Source organism: Myotis myotis, unplaced genomic scaffold, assembly GCF_014108235.1.
Source record: "Myotis myotis isolate mMyoMyo1 unplaced genomic scaffold, mMyoMyo1.p scaffold_m19_p_4, whole genome shotgun sequence".
Taxonomy (NCBI): domain Eukaryota; kingdom Metazoa; phylum Chordata; class Mammalia; order Chiroptera; family Vespertilionidae; genus Myotis; species Myotis myotis.
Genome location: NW_023416346.1, coordinates 76,804,449 through 76,826,966, shown reverse-complemented (window position 1 = coordinate 76,826,966; position 22,518 = coordinate 76,804,449). Strand labels below are relative to the sequence as shown.

Genomic DNA, 22,518 nt, shown 5'->3' with positions numbered 1-22,518 from the left:
CAATCATTTAATATAAAGAGTTCAATTTGAAATCCTCATCACAGAGATCTTTGAACTTTCTATTAAATGAAATACCAGTAAAACCATGTTCTTAATGCCTTTAGTCACCTAGAACAGTAAATTGCCTTTTCCTTTCTGAATGTTTCTTCTTTTTCTTTATTTTCTCTTTCAAATGGGAGATAAAACATCTGGACCCCATTCCAGCAGCCTTATTTAACTTTCACTAACCTTAGAGATTATGGTTATGGAATAAAAACTTACAATTTACAAGGGCCATAAACCAAGGATGTAACACAGTGGTTCTCAACCTTCCTAATGCAGCGACCCTTTAATACAGTTCCTCATGTTGTGGTGACCCCCAACCATAAAATTATTTTCGTTGCTACTTCATAACTGTAATTTTGCTACTGTTATGAATCGTAATGTAAAATCTGATATGCAGGATGTATTTTCATTGCTACAAATTGAACATGATTAAAGCATAGTGATTAATCACAAAAACAATATGTAATTATATATGGGTTTTCCGATAGTCTTAGGTGACCCCTGTGAAAGAAAGGGTTGTTCGACCCCCAAAGGGGTCGCGACCCATAGGTTGGTGACCGACAGGTTGAGAACTGCTGATGTAACAGCTTAACTGGAGGGAGGTCACTGACGCCATCCAGGATGGACATTAGATACAATCTAAATTAACCATCTAACTGACTTGAGGGGGGCTGTGAGAGTCCATTACAGAAGCTTGGTAGTTAGGAAACAAAGAAACTCAGAAATATATAAGGAGAAAATCTCATTGTCTAAATTGTTCAGGATCTGGATCTTTGAGTCCCCTGAACCAGCAACACTGATTTGAATAAAGGCTTACTTTCCTGTACCTCCCAAGTGTTCAACTGTCTTCTTCCACGCCAATTCCATAACAAGATAGAAGCATCAATGACGAGAGAGAATCTTTGATTGACTGCCTCCTCCATGCCCCACACTGAGGATCTAACCCACAACCCAGGCATGTGCCCTGACTGGCAATCAAACCATGACCTCCTGGTTCATAGGTCGACACTCAACCACTGAGCCACGCCAGCCCAGCAACCTGTCTTTCTAAGAGCGGTGCAAAATATGATTTACTAGAACAGTGTTCTCAAAAGGGAAGGCGCTTGCCATGAAATAAAGATTTTACTCTTCATTGTAACTGATATCTCTTCCTCCAGCTGTTAAACTGATTGAGGTTCTTAAAGCTCTCAAGAAATATCTACTCACAGTCCTGTGATTACTTTTATAAAGAAAGAAAAGCAATAGCAGAGGATGGTTGATTACCCACAGAAAATATCCTTTTTTTAAAATTTCTTCTCCAAGTGTAGAGTGGGAAGAGTTGGAAAATGTTCCAAAAGTAGGTTTATGTGAAACAAGAAACATTATTTCCTAGTATATGAGTGTTCATGGTCCCCTTTCCATTGCTTCTCCAGCAGAGCACAGGTCTCAGGATATAGATGAAAAAATGTGGGAGAGACTTGAAGATCTAGATAGAATAAAAGAAGATTGACCAGTAGTTTAGAAAGAGAAAAGAGGGGAGAAATAGAGAGGAGAAGACTTTGATAAATTTCAAAGAGCTCAATGGAGCAGTAGTCATTCCTATGAAAGAGTTTGAGGGTACCCTAACTAGGGAAAACAGATTTTAGATTTTTAATGTTTTTTATTTATCATTAGGCATATTGCCTCACTTCTTTAATTACATGAAAAAATGAGCACATATCTGAATTAGTTTTTGTTTCAGGCAAAGTAAGTCAGAAGCCACCATATTTCAACAGAGGGGATTTCATATCAGGAATTTGTTACACAGATGATGTGAAAGTGGAGAATCCCAACATGGGTAGAGAGGCAACATAAACATTAACAATAAATATAAAATTGGTTGCAACCCTTATTAAATCCAAGAAGCCAGTACCATCTGGAAGGAGTTAGAACCACAGTAGCAATAACCAGCATGAGCTTATGCTACAGAGGGAAAGGCTGGCTGGTGAGAGCTGGAGCCTCAGTGAAAATGCAGCCACTCCAGCGATGCCACTTGAAGGGAAAGCCAGGGGAAGAAACACTCTGGCTTCTCTCCTGCTCCTCATTCTCCAGTTGGGCTGATTATATCAAAAGCCAGAGGCTAGGAACCTGACAAATACATTTCTCTCTGAAACAAGCAGAGTAAGGAAAGGGTGGGAACTAGATCTCAGAGGAGATGTAAATAACTAGTACATGTTTTGATTGTCTGTGTTTCTTTGAATTAATCTGTGTGCAATGGAAGCATGACAGCAATAATTCTTAATGTGGGTTATATATCATCCAAGAGTAATGGAGATGGTCACATTTGAGTATCTTTCTTTAAATACTAAAAAAGAAAAATAATATTACTTAACTAATTGTCATAATTCTGGAGGCTATCTCAAGTTGTTTGTAGATAACAACCAAAAGATTTCATGCCTCTCCTTCTCTTTTTACTTATTTCATTCCCTTTTGTTCCTCTAATTTCTTATTTTACCTCTAATAAGTATAGCTGTTGTACAACCACCCTTGTGCAATTAGTCAAGTTTAATCTCATAGTGGGGTTGCTTACAAGTTCATTGGTTGATCTCTTCTCATCCATTCCCCCCCCCCCCCGCTTCCCTCAGAGGTTCAAAAACTGATTATCAAAAATAGACCCAGAGCCCTGACCGGTTTGGCTCAGTGGATAGAGCGTCGGCCTGCGGACTGAAAGGTCCCAGGTTCGATTCCTGTCAAGGGCATGGACCTTGGTTGCGGGCGCGTCCCCAGTAAGGGGTGTGCAGGAGGCAGCTGATCGATGTTTCTAACTCTCTATCCCTCTCCCTTCCTCTCTCTGTAGAAAATCAATAAAATATATATTTTTTAAAAATAGACCCAGAGTCATAGAAACATGAACAGACTGTTGAACCTCAGAGGTATATTTGTTACATTTTAATTTCCTATATTTGTATTTGGAGTGATTTTGAATGGGGTTGTCACAGTCAGGCTTTTTTGTCTGGTAACATGGTTAAAAGTATAGCCAAGATTTTATTTTGATGTAGTCCCATTTGTTTATTTTCTCTTTAGTTTCCACTGCCCTAGGAGCTGTATTGGTGAAAATATTACTTTGGCATATGTCTGAGATTTTGCTACCCGTGTATTCCTCTAAGATTTTTATGGTTTCCTGTCTTACATTTAAGGCCTTTATCCATTTTGAGTTTATTTTTGTTTACGGTGTAAGTTGGTGGTCTAGTTTCGTGTTTTTTTTTTTTTTTGCATATATCTGTCCAATTTTCCAAACACCATTTATTGAAGAGACTGTCTTGACTCCATTATATGTTCATGCTTCCTTTGTCGAATATTAATTGAGCATAGTGGTTTGGGTCGATTTCTGGGTTCTCTATTCTATTCCATTGATCTATATGTCTGTTCTTGTGCCAGTACCAAACAGTTTTGAGAACAGTGGCTTTGTAATACAGCTTGATATCTGCTATTGAGATCCCTCCTACTTTGTTCTTGCTGCAGCTACTTGGGGATTTTTTTTTTTTAATTTTAGATGAATTTTTGGAGAGTTCGTTTTAGGTCTGTGAAATATGCCATTGGTATTTTAATGGGGATTGCATTGAATCTGTAGATTGCTTTGGGTAGTATCGACATTTTAATGATGTTGATTCTACCAATCCATGAACACGGTATTTCTTCCATCTGTTTATGTCTTCCTCTATCTCTTTTTTTAGTATCCTGTAGTTTTCTGAGTACAGGTCTTTTACCTCCTTAGTTAAGTTTATTCCTAGGTATCTTAATGTTTTTGGTGTGATGGTAAATGGGATTGTTTTTTAAATCTCTCTTTCAGTAAGTTCACTATTGGTGTACAAAAATACCATAGATTTCTTGGCGTTAATTTTGTATCCTGCTACATTGCCAAATTCATTTATTAAGTCTAATAATATTTTGATGGAGTCTTTAGGATTTTCTATGTACAGTGTCATGTCATCTGTGAATAATGACAGTTTTACATCTTCTTTTCCAATTTGGATACCTTTTATTTCTTCTTGTCTAATTGCTATGGCTAGGACTCCCAGTGCTATATAGAACAGGAGTAGTGAATGTGGGCATCACTGTCTCGTTCCTGTTCTTAGGTGAAATGGTTTGAGTTTTTGCCCATTGAGTATGATGATGGCTGTAGGTTTGTCATATAAGGCTTTTATTATGCCGAGGTATGATCCCTCTATTCCCATTTTGCTCAGGGTTTTTATCAAGAAAAAATGTTGGGTTTTGTCAAATGCTTTTTCTACATCAATTGATATGACTATGTGATTTTATCTCTCAATTTGTTTATGTGATGTATCATGTTTAATGATTTGCGGGCTTTGTTCCATCCTTGCATCCCCGGGATAAATCCTACTTGATCATGGTGTATGATCTTTCTGATGTAATGCTGGACCCGATTTGCTAGAATTATTTGAGTATTTTGGCATCTATGTTCATGAGGGATATTGGCCTGTAATTCTCTTTCATTGTGTTGTCTCTATCTGGTTTTGGTATTAGGATAATGCTGGCTCCATAGAATGAGCTTAGAAGTGTTCTTGTGGTACCATCTCACACCTGTCAGATTGGCTATCATTAACATATCAACAAATGACAAGTGCTGGCAAGGATGTGGAGAAAAAGGAACCCTCGTGCACTGCTGGTGGGAATGCAGACTGGTGCCACCACTGTGGAGAACATTATGGAGTTTTCTCAAAAAACTAAAAATGGAACTGCAATTTGACCCAATGATCCCACATCTATGATTATATCCCAAGAAACTAGAAACACCAATCAGAAAGGATATATGCAACCCTATGTTCATAGCAGCACAATTTACCATAGTTAACATTTGGAAACAGCCTAAGTGCCCATCAGCAGATGAGTGGATTAAAAAGCTGTGATACATCTACACAATGGAATACTATGCTGCTATAAAAAAGAAGGAATTCTTACCATTTGCAACATCATGGATGGAACTGGAGAGCATTATGCTAAGTGAAATAAGCCAGTCAGAGAAAGGTAAATATCACATGATCTCACTCATTTGTGGAATATATTGAACAACATAAAGTGATGAACAAAAACAGATCCTGAGACAGAGAAGCATCAATCACACCATCAAACCGCAGTGGGAAGGTAGGGGAGGGTGGGAGTAAGGGGGACAGATCAACCAAAGGACTTGTATGCATGCATATAAGCTTAATGAATGAACACAGAGACCAGGGGAGTGAGGGCATGAGTGGGCAGGTGAGGAGGGGTCAATGGGGGGAAAGCACACATATGTAATACCTTGATCAATAAAGAAGAAAAGTATAGCCAAATTGCATATGTTTCAAATCCCAGCTTTACTATTTCTTAACTGCATGACCTTTGCCAAATAACTGCTCTGGGTCTCAAGTTCCTCATCTGTAAATGTAATCATAATAATAGAGCCTACATTATGTGGCTTGAATTGTTACAATCAAATGAATTACACATACTGAATTAATATATGAGTGTGTCTTTGTATGTATATATACATACACACATATATATCAACTCATATGCACATATATATGTGTGTACATATATATGTATATATGTATATATATGTACACATATATATCAACTCATATGCACATATATATGTGTGTACATATATATGTATATATATATATATATGTGTGTATGTGTATGTGAACACATTTATGTATTTTAGAAAACTGGCACAATATAAACATTCTATAAATATCAATAACCACTATTGTTATTATTTTACTCAACAAGACTGAAAATGCTCTTCCAGCCTGTCAAAATATATCACATCTATTTAATTGTTTTTACCCAGCATGAAGACATGTTTAGTTACATGACTTTTAAAAAATTTCTAGTTGATTACTGATTAGTAAAAAAATTAATTCACTGTGTAAAATACATCCCATGAATTACACTGTTATTTGTCTCTCAGTTGTAGAAATTAGTTTCATTCATATCCCACTACGTTTAGTTGTGATTGGATCATTATAGATTCTATTTCTGTAGTCTTTTGTGGTTTAAAGAGTTAATTTTTTTATGAAAATAAGTTTTTCAGTTGACCAATGATTAGCTAATTTCTGATTGTAGAAAAGGAAATAGGTTTCTCCAAGGCGCTATTTTCATTTCCTCATGGGGAAATGAAAGAAGAGCATAGCAGAGAAGAAAGGCTAGACACAAGCACTGAACCTCTGCCACTATGGGGAACTGGGCTGTGAATGAGGGTCTCTCCATCTTTGTCATTGTAAGTACTGATGCATTATGAATTTCTGACTTGTCTGGGTTCTCTTGGGAACTAAAATAGAGAAAATCTTTTTTGTTTGTTCATTTTATTTCTTTGATAAATTGTATTGAAATTGATTTATTGTGTGAACATGCATCCATTTGTGAGCCAACTGAGTTCATTCTCCCAAACTTACTTTTGGAAAGAATGGGCTCCCTTCACCTACTTTATTTCTTGAGTTTTTTGGAGTACTAAATTATCCAACATTTCACATGGGAGCAGAAGACATTTCATGTTAATGATTGCTGAGTCTGAGTTGTTTATTAATGTTTACTCCAAAAGCAAATTTCTACTTTTTATGTGTTTATTCCAACTCAAAAATGAGCAATTGAAACTTTATATCACTTTCCAAATAACAACTACAAGACTGGCTCATCTGTGGGAAATTGGCCTTTATTTCAGGAATTACAGCAAAAGTGATTGACATTCTCATATTTATTTTTTTAAAGTGCCTTCTTATCTCTGAGGTAAATTAAGTTATTTATAAGGTTTATAAAAATTTAAGGAAAGAATTGAAATTATATATCTAGACTCATATATACATTGTATATATAATATATACTATATATGATATATGTAAATCATTTTAATCTATCTTGAGAAATGATTTTTGTAAGTAAAGATATGGCTAATCTGCAAATAGAAATGTTAATTTCTTTGATTTTTAACATAGCAAAGATCAACCATTATTTTATGATGGTGGTCTCAGCAAAGCAATCATGGACAACTGGGAAGATAGAAATGTGATTTATAGCTATAGCTTTCCCAAATATCCAATGAAAGCATTATATATGTGTTAAAAAGAACTCATAAATTGAAATTTTGAAAGAATTTATCATGAAGTAAATATTGAGTCTTTGAGTTTTCTAGGTAGAGAGAAATTAGTGGCACAAGTATAATTGAAACAACAGTATTTTGTCATTTAAAAATATGCCAAACCAACATTCTAATGCATGTAGAATTCTTCTGAGGATTCAGAGCCATTAACTTGAGTTATCACCATTTTATGAAAAGGTTACTCCTACAAAAAACAAGTTCAAATTATACTTTTAGATCCTACCACACCTTCTAAATTTCACAAACTTGAAAGTGAAGGCACAGCTTGAAAAGCAAGAGTAAGAATGACAAGGTTAGGAAATGGAGAAGTTGTTTTTAAAGAAATTGTTCTCAAGTGTCTATGATAGCGGTTCTCAACCTGTGGGTCACGACCCCTGAAAATACATCCTGCATATCATTTATTTACATTATGATTCATAACAGTAGCAAAATTACAGTTATGAAGTAGCAACGAAAATAATTTTATGGTTGGGGGTCACCACAACATGAGGAACTGTATTAAAGGGTCGCGGCATTAGGAAGGTTGAGAACCACTGGTCTATGAGCATTTAACAGCTTCAAAGCACAGTTAAGAAAAGATCACTATGGAGCTGAAAGTAGAGACTAGATAGTGTCACCACTTGTTGCAGTCAGTGCTTCAAATGAAATAAGCATCAGAATCTAGAAGGTTCTTTAAAAAAAAAAATCCCAACGCCCTTCACCTCTTCATTCATGCTCAATAACGCTCGTCAAAATTTAAGCAAAACTTACCAAAGTTTCTACTAAAGCAGTGATGTTCAACCTTTGTAAAAATTGAATGTCACACATAAATTAATTACTAAAATTCTGCAGCACACCAAAAAGTATATTTTTTGCCGAACTGACAAAAAATATAGGTATAATTTTGATTCATTCACACTGGACAACTATTATTGTATTAGCTATTGTTATTTTTTTATTTGGCAATCTAAGGGAAAATAAGTCAGTGTCTCTTACTAAATAGTCACCCATTTCATGTTTTAAAAATTCTTACAGCACACCAGTGTGTATCTTGACCCCAATGTGCTGCGGCACACCATTGAAAATCTCTGAATTAAAGACTTGACATTTTAGCTGATGAGACTCCCACTAGCTGGGGTGGGATGCTGTGTGGTGGAGGGAAGTGATCGGCACCTGTGAGAGAATAACACAGAGTCCTACTGGTGTCGGGGACCACATAAGAATATATATTTTTTTCCTTCTCTTTTTAAGAAAAGTCATGTGCTATCATCTATCTATCTAAGGCTAAGCAGAAAAGAGGAGTTATTATCAGTCTTGGCATACTAGCCAAGTAGTAAAACAATCATGTGAAACAACATGGGGTGCAAGGGTTAATTATAGGGAAGTATAGTGTCACTGCCCTAGGAAAGAGCTGGTTCTAAAATGGTTACATCCAGCTTTGTAACCATCTGTGTCAAAGGCTGGACTTGGGGAAGTCCTAACCTTGGTCTGTCACCAATATTGTGTGAAATCCACTGGTTGAGATGTGAAAACCTCATGTAACTGTTTCTGTTTGTGCAGCTGGTATGGCTGGGCATGAACGTCTTCCTCTTTGTCTGGTATTACCGGGTTTATGATATTCCACCTAAGTTCTTTTACACTCGAAAACTTCTTGGGGTAAGTATAAATTCCATCTCATGCAATAATGAGTGGCTCACATTTTAATCAAATATTCTTGCTCACATTCCTTTGAAATATTTCAGTAAATATTCTGACCAACCCAAATAGCACTATCAGCCTTACTTCCTCCATTGCAACCCCCTGGACAAGAGTTTTTAGGTCTTCTAGTGTAGGACAAACAAAAGTGTGGCAAGGGTCCCAGCAGCATCCCTCCTCTCCCCAAAACCTCTAGACAAGTGTTTAGCTTAAAAGAGAAATCTAGTACTAGCTCTGGAATGGAAGGGCACGTTGGAGAGATTTATCCAGGCATGACACAGTTGGAACAAGTGGAACTTTTCATATGATTCTTACCACTTGTGTACATAGAAAGCCCTAATCCTAGTGCAGTGATGGCGAACCTATGACACGCGTGTCAGAGGTGACACGCAAACTCATTTTTTTTTGGTTGATTTTTCTTTGTTAAATGGCATTTAAATATATAAAATAAATATAAAAAATATAAGTCTTTGTTTTACTATGGTTGCAAATATCAAAAAATTTCTATATATGACACGGCACCAGAGTTAAGTTAGGATTTTTCAAAATGCTGACATGCCGAGCTCAAAAGGTTCGCTATCACTGTACTAGTGGAATGTTATGAAATGATCTGAAGGAAATATGAATTTCCCTCTATATGGAGTCTTTGAAGGATGTGCCCAAGAATCACATTCATTGATTAGACCAGCAGAATAAAGGCTCCCAACATTCCTTGGGTCTGTTAGCATTCCCAGTTTCGTTGAACTGCCTGGTCTCTTCTTCATCACAGATGAAAATAATTACAACTATAGCTGCCCCCAGAGTATATTATTTGCTACATCATGCTGAAACCATGAATTTATTACTTAATAATAATGTTAATTGTAATATATATTATAAATCATACATATTAATAATTATATCATTATACTATATTATTATGGTTGTTGGTACCTTATTCAGGTTGATGCTGAGAAGGATGATTTCTCTTCACTTTCCCCCTCCAAAATATGCAACTTCTTTAGCTATTTCAAAGAACAATTATAATGGAAAAGCATTATACAATACCAACTTAAGTTAGTGTTGAGGTTAGTCTAAGTGCTTAGAAAAGACTCTTTAACAACCCCAGTTTCTATACTGAACTCTAGTTAATGATATGCATTTTAAGTATTTAGGGGAAGTGAACTAATGTCTGCAATTTACTTTGAAATGCATCAAAAGTAAGATATGTTGATGGATGGGTAGAGGGATGGGTAGATATACAAATAGATGGATAGATATGTGATAAAGCAAGCAGAGTAAAATGTAAAAGATGTAATCTTGGAGATAGGTAAACAGTATTCAATATGAAATGATTTAAAATTCTCTTTATGTTTGAAATTTTTCATTTAAAAATGGGTGGGGGGTAAGGGCCAAATTAAAACAAAGGGTCCCAGCAGGCCCTAAAGGTAAACCTTCTTTTCCAAGTAACTAGATCTCTCAGGTGTGTGGGACTCATGCTGGGAGCCTTGGGGAACTGGGGAGGTGTTATGTGCTCACAGGTACAACCCTACTCCCTCTTCTGCCTCTTTTAGTCAGCACTGGCCTTGGCCAGGGCCCCTGCGGCCTGCCTGAATTTCAACTGCATGCTGATCTTGTTACCAGTCTGTCGAAATCTGCTCTCCTTCCTCAGGGGTTCCAGTGAGGTAAGAACAAACGTTTACAAAGTTTGAGTTCCTCAAAATCTCAAAGACCATCAAGCTAAGTGTCCTATCTTAAGAAGAGCAAATCAATGATTTATTAGGATTTCAATCTCTCTAGACTATTCATGAGCCACGCCATGCTTGATTCTGTAGTTTATTTCTATATTAACTGTTGGTGGAGCTCCCTGGGACATCCATTTAACCTGAAACGGACATTAAAAAAACCAAAAAGAACCAATCAACCTATACCTCAGTAATAGCAATAAAATCCATGTGCATGCACACACAGAGACATACATAATATAATATGTATGAATATGTATATGTATATGTATATAAACACAGCTTTATGAGGCTGATGTGAAATGTGGGAATTAATCTTACAGTGCCACACTTTTCAAAGTCAGAGAAAATCTCTTTTGTGGATAACATCCCAAGCAAATGGAATCAATGGGCAATGAGTCATACTATAATGAATGTGATGAAGAGGTGTTGGGTCTGAGGAACTGAGGAGTTCAGAGTTTTCCAATTGTCCAGGGCTCCTTTCACTTTCAATTCAACAATTTCATGAGCCCCTGAATGTACTATGCTTGAAGAAAAAAAGAGGTTATGTAGAAAGAACTTTTGTAACCTCTAAAATGGTATATGAATTTCTTATTGATATCATTATACAAAAATGCGAAGCACGGAACTTAGAACCTACAAATAGTACTCAAATAAATGGGTCCCACAAGATGTTACAAATAAGGAACTACAGGGAATCAAAGGAGGGGAAAATTATACCAGATTGGCAGAGGATGAAGAAAGGCTTTCTGGAGAAGGTGGCATTAGATATGGGCATATAAAGATAAAATGAGCCTCTAGGAGATGTAAATGAGAGAAAAAAAACTTTCTACTTAGAGAACATGGCAAGAGCAAAAGCACAGGAAATTGTATTCTTGAAAGCCATGACTAAGCATGACCTCTGGCTTCCCTTTGGATATTTTTGCCATTCCTGATCACAACTGAATAGCTCTTCCAAAGCTGGGATTGATATGCTGGTGGGACCTATTCTACTAGCTCAACCTCTGATATTTCTCTTAATAAAACATATGTTTTTAATATTAACTACTTTTTTTTAAAAAGGTGGCTTATTAAATGCAGATAATTTCTAGAGGGGAGCAGCAAAAAATCTCCTTTAGGGGAATGTAGGTATTGTAAAGGGCAGATATATGAGATAAGGCTGATGTGGAAGCTGGAGCTTTTTTTTTTTAATGTATTTTATTGATTTTTTTACAGAGAAGACGGGAGAGGGATAGAGAGTCAGAAACATCGATGAGAGAGAAACATCGATCAGCTGCTTCCTGCACACCCCCCACCGGGGATGTGCCTGCAACTGAGGTACATGCCCTTGACCAGAATCGAACCTGGGACCCTTCAGTCCCCAGGCCGACGCCCTATCCAGTGAGCCAAACCGGTCAGGGCGGAAGCTGGAGCTTTGCTGATAAACTAGAACCTTGAATGTACAGCTGAGGAATTTAATACCTAATTTTGCAATCACAGAATATTTTGGGGAAGGAAAGTGGTCTAAACTGTCAATAACAAGGAGAACTTGCCTTGAACTCTGCCTCATTTTTCCTAGTTATACTAAATTCACATTTATCCTAAGGGGAATTTTTTAAGAACAATACAAAACTCGATTTACTAATATAGGATTAGAAGACTACAACTAAAGTAGACATTGATTACAAAGATTTCCAAATAATCTCTTCAACGGAAGAAACCACAGAGGTAAAATCACATTTGCTTGAAAGTTTTATTGATGAGCCACCTATGAAGTACAATGTCTGATATACCATAGGTATCCAGTGAACATTTGCTAAATGAAGCTCATGCACTGTAGTTTTTTATTTTTAAGGAGACACAATTTTTATTCTTCCCCCTTCCTCCTGTTTGAATGCTTAGAGGAAGTAAGCCCTGAGAAGTGGGCAGTGTTTTCACCAGGATGGCCTATTAAGAAATCCTTGTTACTCCACAGGCCCAAATTGCACTGCCTTTGAACTGCCATGCCCCATGAGCAATGTCTGTTGTAATGGCCGATTTTAGGCTTCCTGTGGCCCAGGAAGGAATATCCTCATGAGGGTCTCTAAAGACAGGGATGAAATAAGGCTGCTCTTCAAATTACAGAGAAGCTCAGCTCTGTAACCAGAAAGACCTGTATGTCAAATAATATATGTTGCTTAAATTAGCAGCAAGCAACATTCTTTTATAGATGGGATGTGTCCCTCCTTCTAGGTCTCACAGCTTAAAATGTGAACTTTGTAAAGGAAACTTATTTTTCTGATTGAGATTAAAGTGAGTGAGCATGTTGTGACTAATGTTGGAAATCATATTAGCTGCCACTTATTGAGCCTTCATAGACCTCACCTGATGAAATATGTATGCTAAGTCAGTGAGGTGAGGAAACAATTAAACGGAAGTGTTAGAATTCAAACCACAGTCATTGTGCCCCCAGAGCCCATTCACTTTCCTACAAGCCACTTAAACTCAAAACTGTCCTATTTTGATATTATGGTCTTAGATAGTTATTCATATATATGAATGATTGGAGCATGCTGAATAACTTAGGCTAGAAATGGCAAAGATGTAACTTTAAAGATTTGTTAGTAGAACACTGTAATTTGTTAACAGTCACAGAACTTCTGTTCAGTTTCTAGTGGTTTTAATCATTTAGACTTTGCATTATAATCCTTCTGGGTACCTAGAGAAAAAAATGTGTATGGTTGGTCCACCCCAGGAAAGATAAGGGTAAAGACTCATCCTGCTTTATTGAGGAAAATGGGGAAGAATAGGCCTTAGCATACAGAAATCCCCAAAATTTTTCAAAATGATGTCAGAAAGTAAAAATGAAAACAGTGTGACAAGTGTGGATATGTGGGTAAATACATCTGTGTAGGTTTAGAATAATCATCATAGATTCTAGTACAGTGAAAATGTAATTCATTTAAACAGATAATAATTAAAGGATTTTTAAAAATGCATGACATACTGCTCTACATACAGGAAACTTACATTCTAGCTGGAGAGCCAAGCCATACTAAAGGAAAAGTTAAATAATGATACAAAAAAGCAAATATTTACTAAACACCACTCAATGAATCTATGAAAAGACTTAAGAGGAAAGAACTATGATAAATATATAGGTAAGGACACTGATAACAGAGTAAATTGTTCCATGTCTCACAGCTAGGTGGTAGGACTGGGATACAACACAGGTATATCTCATGGCAAAAGTTGCTCTCTGAAATGTAATTCAGTACTGCTTTCTGACCCTACTAATTTTCATTCTCTCATTCATAGAAGTCCAATTATGTATCAGGATGCCAATAAGGACTGTATTAATTATCTATTACTGTGCAACAACTTTCCACAAACTCAGTGGCTTAAAACAACCACAATATTTTAGCTCATTGCCCTGCAGGTCAGAATTTCATCTGTGGTTGGGTTCTCTGCTCAAGGCTGAAACCAAGGTGCCAACTGGGCTGAATTCCCATATGGAAACTCTGGGTAATAATCTTCCTCCAAGCTCATTCTTGTTAGCAAAATTCAATTCCTTGCAGTTTCAGGACTGAGGTCCGTATCTCCTTGCTGATGGTCATCCAGGGGCTGCTTTCAGATCCTAGATGTCCCTGTTTTCCTTGTCATGTGGCTCTGTAACTGCAGATCCAGCTCAAACTGTTTGTAACAAGACCCAGAACAAAAGTTTACACCAAGTTTACACTTGGGAATCCTTAACTGCTTCCTCCCCATAATCCTTCTGGTTACCTGGAGAAAAAAATATTCAATATTGGCCCACCCAGGAAAAACAAAGGACCAGGACAGGACAGCAACCTGAGCACAGAAGTGAAGGGTCCATTCTCCAGGAAGATACGGCACTGAAACCCCTTAAAGTCCTACCCTGAACCCTGGATCAGGGAGCAGAATTGAGCCTTGCCTCCTGTCTCAATGCCAGTTGACTCAAAGATAAAAGCCTTTTCTTTTCTCAAAAGCCAGTGACATGACTTCTAAGCACATTGGGCAGCGAGCCCTTGCCTGGTAACGGTCCCCTCCGTCTTCAAGTCAGCAACAGTGCATCAAACACTTCTCATGCCTCTAATCTCTGACTTCTTCCAACTCTGACTTCTAGACCGAGATTTAAAGGGCTTTGGTGATTGGGTCAGACTCACACAAATAATCTCTCTCATAAGGTCAATTTGGAACTTTACCACTGCGAAGTCCTTTTTGCTATATAATGTAACAAAATCACTGGAATGGCATCGATCATATTCATAGGTCAGGTTCTACCCACATTCAAAGGGAGAAAATTACATAAGGTCATTGGGAATCATCTTAGACTTCTGCTTACCACAGGGACTCTAAGAACAATTGGGAAATATGAAAAGATAATTCCTTAAAATTATAAAGAATACAATGTAGTAAAACTAAGCACCGAACTTGAAATAAACACAAAAGACAATGAGGTTAGATAAGAAATAAAGGACAGTCAGGTTTTCATCAACAAAAGTGTAAAATAAGTTATTTCAAATAAGAAACCCTTGTTTTGAGAGCCTGAATCATTGCTGAACTTCACCCATTTTCCCTCCACACTGACAATTCCAGTACATGGGCAACTGCCTTCTGGAAGCCCCAGTCATTCTCTGCCCGAGGATTTTTTTTCAGCCATTTCCTGGGTGAAATAGCAGGGTGCTGATGCTCTGGGTACAGCCCTCAGCCAGTGATAGATGGAAATTGGTGGATGAGTATCAAGTTTCTTAACCCTTCAGGAAAAAAAATAAATAGAACAGAAAACAAAACTCTGTGGCATGTTCTACAGTCTCCTAGAGTTCACTGATATATGATATGATAGTGGTAGTTGATATGACACACCCTTTATAGGTTTTCTTCCTTTCCAAGTCTTACTTCCCCTAACCTTGATTTCTGTGATCATCTTCCAGAATTTACACTTAAATTCTTGTGTGTGTGTGTGTGTGTGTGTGTGTGTGTGTGTGTGTGTGTGTGTGTTTGACAGGTAGAATAATAGTGAGTATATTTTTACCTTTGGTTTGGTTGAAAAGGACATGAACTTTCAAGACAATTAGATGTAGATCCAAGGAACATGAGAGTTAGTACTATTATCTGTAAAATGAGGACAGTAATAGTTATCTCATTGTATTAAATGATGTAATGAGTATTGGTAACCTTCCTGGCTCACAGAAGCCCAATTATTTGTTCCTTTTCCTGGAATCCTCAATGTCTTACTAGTATTTCTACAGTTCTAGGAATCTGCTTCCTAGTGAAAGTAGCCTGTCCTCCTTATGTGTAGCTAACTGAGAGATAGTGGAGTAAGCAAAGTTTTTCATACAATTATATTTTCCTATAAAAACAGGACATTTTATTTAAAATTAGTAAGCCTAATATTAAACACCCCTATATTAAAATTGAATAATATGTTTAGAACCATATATTTATAATACCTAAGTTTTTTTTGTTTTGTTGGTTTTTTTGTTTGTTTGGTGTGTTTTTTTGTTTTGTTTTGTTTTTTTTGGCACTTCATTCTGCTCTCCTTAAAAGTTCTCTGAATCTCTATGGCAGTACATCTAGCCTTGGGGACAAAACAGCCATAGTGTGCATTTGAACAGTTTTCAGAAGAGCAAAACTCTGATTCAAACATAAACCAGATTTTGTTTGGGGTTGGTTTTTTTTCTACTTTGGGTAGTGATCTGAATCCAGATTCAAATCCACATCTTCTTACATACACTGGGAGAACAGTTACACCAATGTATTGAACAAAATACTATTTTTAATGTCCAGGTAATCATATAAGGTATTGGATATCAGAATATTTATATCTTTGGCATCAGACATTATGAGCTTAAATCCCAGCTCTGCCACTTTAATTAAACTATGTGACCTAAGGCAAGGTAACCTCTTTATGCTCTTTTTTTCCTTCTCATCTCTTATATAGGCATAATAATGGTACCTCCCTGATAGGATTGATGTAAGAATGAAATGTAATGAATGTAAAACAATTAAAGCAACTCCTTGCATAAGCTCTTTGTAAATATTAACTATTGTTATTTGTGCTATTATTATTTAGTTAATGAACTCCCCTTGCGATGTTGTCAACATAGGCAGGTGGACTATTTTTTCTCCTTTAGTGTATAACCTAGAAGGGTGTTGTTCTAAAGCTATTCACTTGTTCTAGAATTGTTCACTTGTCTGTGTCCCCATTAGACTGTCAGGTCTTTAAGGGAAGGCCTGTCCTTTGCTAATTTTTATATCCTCTGTTTATTTAATAAATTAATCTGAACTATAAACTATATAGTTAGATACGTTTTCTGTCCAAATTCATATTTTATATAATTAAGCAATGGATTCCAGGAGAAACTTTTTAGGCCACTAGTAAGGGAACATAAAACATAGTGGTTAAGCCAGTTATGCCACTTACTGGCCCTTTGACGTTGGGGCGATGACTACATCAATCTGAGCTTCAGTATTTTCACTTACCAAATGGGTATAATGACAGTTTTTATGGTGGTTGTGAGAATTAAATGAGATGATATGTCTCTAATGTCTGGCACAGAGAAAACCTTCTTATTAACAATTACTATTTCATTATTTTCCCCTTAATCCAAAGTTTTGCTCAACAAGAATTCGAAGACAACTGGACAGAAACCTCACCTTTCATAAAATGGTGGCATGGATGATTGCACTTCACACTGGTAAGTTTATTAAGATATTTGGGCTTTCAAAGAAAACTTGGAACCAGAGATTTCTCTCTATTCTTACTTTTAAAAAATAGGTCAGCTTTTGTAGGCACATTAGGTGGTGATTAGATATATTGTATTTTTTATGAGTTCTGTCAAAAATATTCACCCCTCTTTCCACCATCCCAACATTAGGATTTATTCCTTCGGGTCTTAACACTTTCTAACCTTGGGCTCCTCTGATAAAATCCTAGCATCGTCAACTTTTTTTCCACCCTTTTTATATAAAAAATATTGGTTAGTCCATATATGAGGGCTTTTATTCATTCATTTAAAAAAATTATTGTTTGAACATGTAGATTCATGGATTTCTTGCAATAACTTTAGAGAAGCCACAGCCTATAAATTGAGAATCCCTTATAATAGAGTTTATCAGCTAAACACTTTATTTATTATTATTTACATATACATGTATATGCATGTATATATACACATATAATAGGTATACAAGTGTTTATGTGTGTTATGTACAATGTATTATTAGAATTATTAAGGTGGTGGTATTGGCACAAGAAGGGTTGTATCTGGCATGGCAACTATCATTAATAATACTGTATTTGAAAGTTGCTGAGAGAGTAGATCTTAAAAGTTCCCATAACAAGAAAATAATTCTGTAACTATGTGTAGTGATGGATGTTTTTGCAATATGTATAACTATTGAATCATTATGCTATACACCTGAAACTTATATAATGTAAGTAAATTATACCCCCATTTTTAAAAAAAAAAAGTGCAAAAAAAAGAAGGGATGGATCTCTATTAGGTCACTTAATAAATAATTGATGTGCCAGACTATAGGCATGCTCACATACACAGTGATGAACAAAACAGACTTTTACTCTATCCTTAAGGAGTTTGTCCCTGAGTAAAATAGGCTTAGTTCACAGACGTTCAGCTGGATTTCTCATTTCCTACTAGTAGATCATGCAGATTTTCTGAGCTGTGGCAAATGAAATATTTTAAAAGTGAAATGTATAAAAAAGTGAAATATATGATAAAATCTTGTTAGAAAGCAACATAGTATAATGGTTAAGAGCACAGATTTGTGGGCCAAACTGCTTGGATTTGATTTTTTAAAATTCTTTATTGTTTAAAGAATTATATGAATCTCCTTTTTTCCCCTCATTGACCTCCTCCCTGCCACCTCCTCCCCCAAGCACAAGCATTTGGAATTGGATTTGATTCTTAAACCTGTTAGTTATTAGCTTGGTGACCTTGGGCAAGATTTTAAAGCAATCTATGCCTCAGCTTTCTCATTGTAAGATGAGATGGTAATAAACATATCTAAATCATTGATTCTTAAGCATTAAGTATTTATAAAGCACAGCAGTGCTTGGCACCTAGTAAGTCCTATGACAGTGCTTGTTAATCAAAGAGTGAAATTAAAAAAAAGAGATTCATTCTTATGCCCATTGGTTTGTATCAGTTTCATATAATTTTGTCATCTCTTTCTGGACTAATGTCAGAGTCCAGTGAATAGAACAGCTAAAGGTATATGTTACATGAGAGTCTTACTGTTTGAGCATAAATATATCTGGGGAAGAGAGACAACAACAGGACATCTAAATATCCTCAGAGACCAAGGTTATTTTGTAGAATCTTAGAAATTAGTTGAGTCTTTAGGATCATATAGTTCAACACCTTCATTTTGCAAATTAGGAAACCCAGACCAGAGAGGTTAAGTGATTTTACTACATTCACACAACCAGAAAATAGCTTACCCACTAGAATCCCCTTGCCTCTCTGGTCCTGGAGACCCAGTTTTTGTTTATAAGTGTATTAGACCATACTTGTGTTTCCCTGTAACTTATCATAGAGTCAGAGGCTATAGGAAAACCCAGATTACAATAAAATTGCCCACATTCTTTACCTCCTTTGTTTCTCTTCTCTGCCCTTTTTAGCAATTCACACCATTGCACATCTGTTTAATGTGGAGTGGTGTGTGAATGCCCGAGTCAACAATTCTGATCCTTACTCAATAGCACTGTCTGATATTGGAGATAAGCCTGGTGAAACTTACCTCAATTTTGCTCGAGAGAGAATCAAGGTAAGCCTCTTATTTCCTGATTCTGATGTTCCCTAGACCTGTGGTTGGCAAACTGCGGCTCGCGAGCCACATGCGGCTATTTGGCCCCTTGAGTGTGGCTCTTCCTAAGCCTTAGGAGTACCCTAATTAAGTTAATAACAATGTACCTACCTATATAGTTTAAGTTTAAAAAATTTGGCTCTCAAAAGAAATTTCAATTGTTGTACCATTGATATTTGGCTCTGTTGACTAATGAGTTTGCCGACCACTGCGGCCTAGACTATTAAAACTGAGGACTAGATTTCAATGAGAGAAGTACTTCTCTTGGCCAGAACAGCAAAAGTTGACTATCAGATTAACAAGTCTGAAGGTTCTAAGAAGGTGGGAAGGTCTCCCACAGAGAAAAGATCTCCCACACTCCTAATCCCATGTGTGGAGGGTCACTAGATGTTTATCAGTTCCTTAAGCTAACCTGTGAGACTCTGTGTGGGTGGAGCCTGGAGTAACTAAGGCTCACCCATGACGAGGCCCAACAGAAAGCCAGGAATACACATCTAGACAAATAAAATTGGATTTATTACTTTATTACTTGCTGCAGCAAAAGAGACCTTATACCACAAGGAAGTCTGAGGCATCTCAGAAGGATCTTAAGAGGGGCTTGTTATAGAACCTGGGCTTCTATAGTCTGGGAAAGGTTTAAGCAAGCTAGGACTTGCTCTAGATCAGGTATGGTCAGGAATTGGGGGTAGTTCTAGGATTGGGTATTTTCATTTCTTTCTAGGGGACATAAGGGAACAGAAAGGGGCTAAATATTTAATAGGTAAAGAAGCAGCAGTCACCCATCTTTCTTATACTGGTTCAGACATGATTTTGGAGTGGTTTTGTTTTTGCCTCACTCTCTAATAGTCACAGAATGATGCTGGAATTCTATGAAATTGTATATGTGATATAGGAAACACTCTGGTCTAGGTATCAGTACCAGGTCAGTCGCCAGTTGACAACTGTCAGTTATACTTTTGTTCTTTTTTACCTACAGCATCTAAGGTGTGGCCTCCTATGTCTGCTAATTGTCATTCTTTGATATGCACAGTGCACTGAGAGTAACTCAGCAGTTCTCCAGGGGGATCCACTTGTGGTATCCACAGGCAAGGTCTTCTCCACTTCCAGCAGTTGTTGAAGCTTCCTACACTCAGAGGGAGAAGCTCCAAGTGGTCTTCATGTGCCCAGTGGCTTGGGAGAATGGCCAAATCACATCTCTGTGCACCAAATTTCAAACATGTTTCCTTCTGTTTAGAAAAGATTACAAGAAAAGTCCCTTAATTCTGAAGAAATAATTATCCTTGGACTTGACATGCAAAAATTTGGCTCATCTACTTAGGAACAGAATGAAATAGCATCAAACAAAACAGAAACTCTTTTTCTGTAATGTGTTGGATATTTTTATTTTATATTGTTCATTGTTTTGTACAATCATATATAAGGGTGGCATTATTAACATACAAGATATGCAAGCCAACCCTGCCTTGTTGTGCTTAGATCCCTTTGGATCACTTTTATTGTGTCTGTGTTGCCCCACCATTCTGTGTGCTTTCACTTCCAATTTTCTGTATAAGCGTGTCTTCCTCATAGGACCACCCTGGGGTTATCGGAGTCCCTTTGCCCACAAGCTCAGAGATCTAGAAAGGCCTGGATAACTACCTCTCCATGTGCAGTCATTACCTAATAACTGATGGATGCAGGCCATGAAAGCCCAGCTTCCTTGCCTTGAGTCAGGATAAACTCTGAGTTGTAACTTACCATTTAGTTTCCCTGCAACATCAGAATGAAGCTACCCTCTATAAGACTTGGCCTGATATCACCTTCTTACTTGACTTATTCATCTTTCTTATCCTTTTATCCATTCCCTTACTAGTTTCTTCTGAAGCACAACCTTTCTAAATCACTTGCCTATGAATCCTCATCTCAGGGTCTACTTTGGGGAAATGCAACCTAATATGTTAGATATACCCAGAATTTTCCAACAAAGCACTGTGGCCTTTTCCAAATCAAAGGGAAAAAGACCTTTAGGCCAGTAAACTGATTTGCTTTATGTGATACTCCCTTAGAACTATTTCAGTGTATCAATTCATATTTCCTATGACACCTCAACCACATAAGACTTTTTGAAACTGAGAAATATCTATTCCAAGTCTATATCCCTCTGTGAGAGATGATTAGGATTATGTAAAGGGGGAATGAAAGTACCTATTGCCTTATATACTGGACACTTTATATATAGGTAGTCCTGGATGTGAGAGCCTACAAATAATGTGTGTATGTATTTGCATTTTATAGAATCCTGAAGGAGGCCTGTATGTGGCTGTGACTCGGTTGGCAGGCATCACTGGAATTGTCATCACACTGTGCCTCATATTAATTATTACCTCTTCTACCAAAACCATCCGGAGGTCTTACTTTGAAGTGTTTTGGTACACACACCATCTATTTGTGATCTTCTTCATTGGCCTCGCCATCCATGGAGCCGAGTGAGTGTTTAAACTCCAGGGCCAAGTCTTTTATGTCACACCTCCAGTTTTCAGGTGTGATGCTCTGTTAGAGGCACAGTGACCTCCTTGTCTCTGTGTGGTCAACTGTCTTCTGAGAGAATATGAGGGGACAACAGAGGTCAGTGTGATAGAAACCACTCAGCAGCACTTTAGTTTCTTGCATTCAATTTATAGCTATTCACAGTGCTGTTGTTTATAGCAAACTTAAAAATACATAACAATTTGAGTATCTTTGCAAGCATATAAAACATGTTGAGAGTGCTCATACAGTCTTGGATGTCTGCTATGTTTCCTGTGGCTTAATTACTAATATATTAGACAAATCCCCAAGCTAAAAGAGTTAATGATTAATCAGTTGAAAAGATTTGCTATAGTTGAAAGTTTTCATTCAAGCCTATCATTAATTGATTGCCTACCATGTATGAGAACTGATCCAGGCATTATTAAGAATTCTAGAAAGAAAATACATGGTATTGTCTTCGAACATCCTATATAATTAAGAGGTAATATGCAAATTGACCATCACACCCTTGCACAAGATGGCCACCCCCATGTGGTCACAAGATGGCCGCCACAAGATGGCCGGCAGGGGAGGGCAGTTGTGGGCAACCAGGCCTATAGGGGAGGGCAGTTGGGGGGGACCAGGCCGATGGGGGGGGGGCAG

General features: G+C 37.1%; 1 protein-coding gene across 1 annotated transcript in view; it reads left to right on the top strand.

Moving 5' to 3' along the window:
- The first annotated feature begins 6,156 nt into the window (after positions 1–6,156).
- Positions 6,157–22,518, top strand: part of LOC118653335 (cytochrome b-245 heavy chain) — a 35,082-nt gene continuing 18,720 nt past the window's right edge. The window contains exons 1-6 of the mRNA XM_036304064.1: positions 6,157–6,286; positions 8,702–8,797; positions 10,390–10,500; positions 17,153–17,237; positions 19,184–19,329; positions 21,643–21,833. Of these exons, the coding sequence (XP_036159957.1) occupies positions 6,242–6,286; positions 8,702–8,797; positions 10,390–10,500; positions 17,153–17,237; positions 19,184–19,329; positions 21,643–21,833 (674 nt within the window). The 5' untranslated portion in view covers positions 6,157–6,241. The remainder of the gene's footprint in view (positions 6,287–8,701; positions 8,798–10,389; positions 10,501–17,152; positions 17,238–19,183; positions 19,330–21,642; positions 21,834–22,518) is intronic.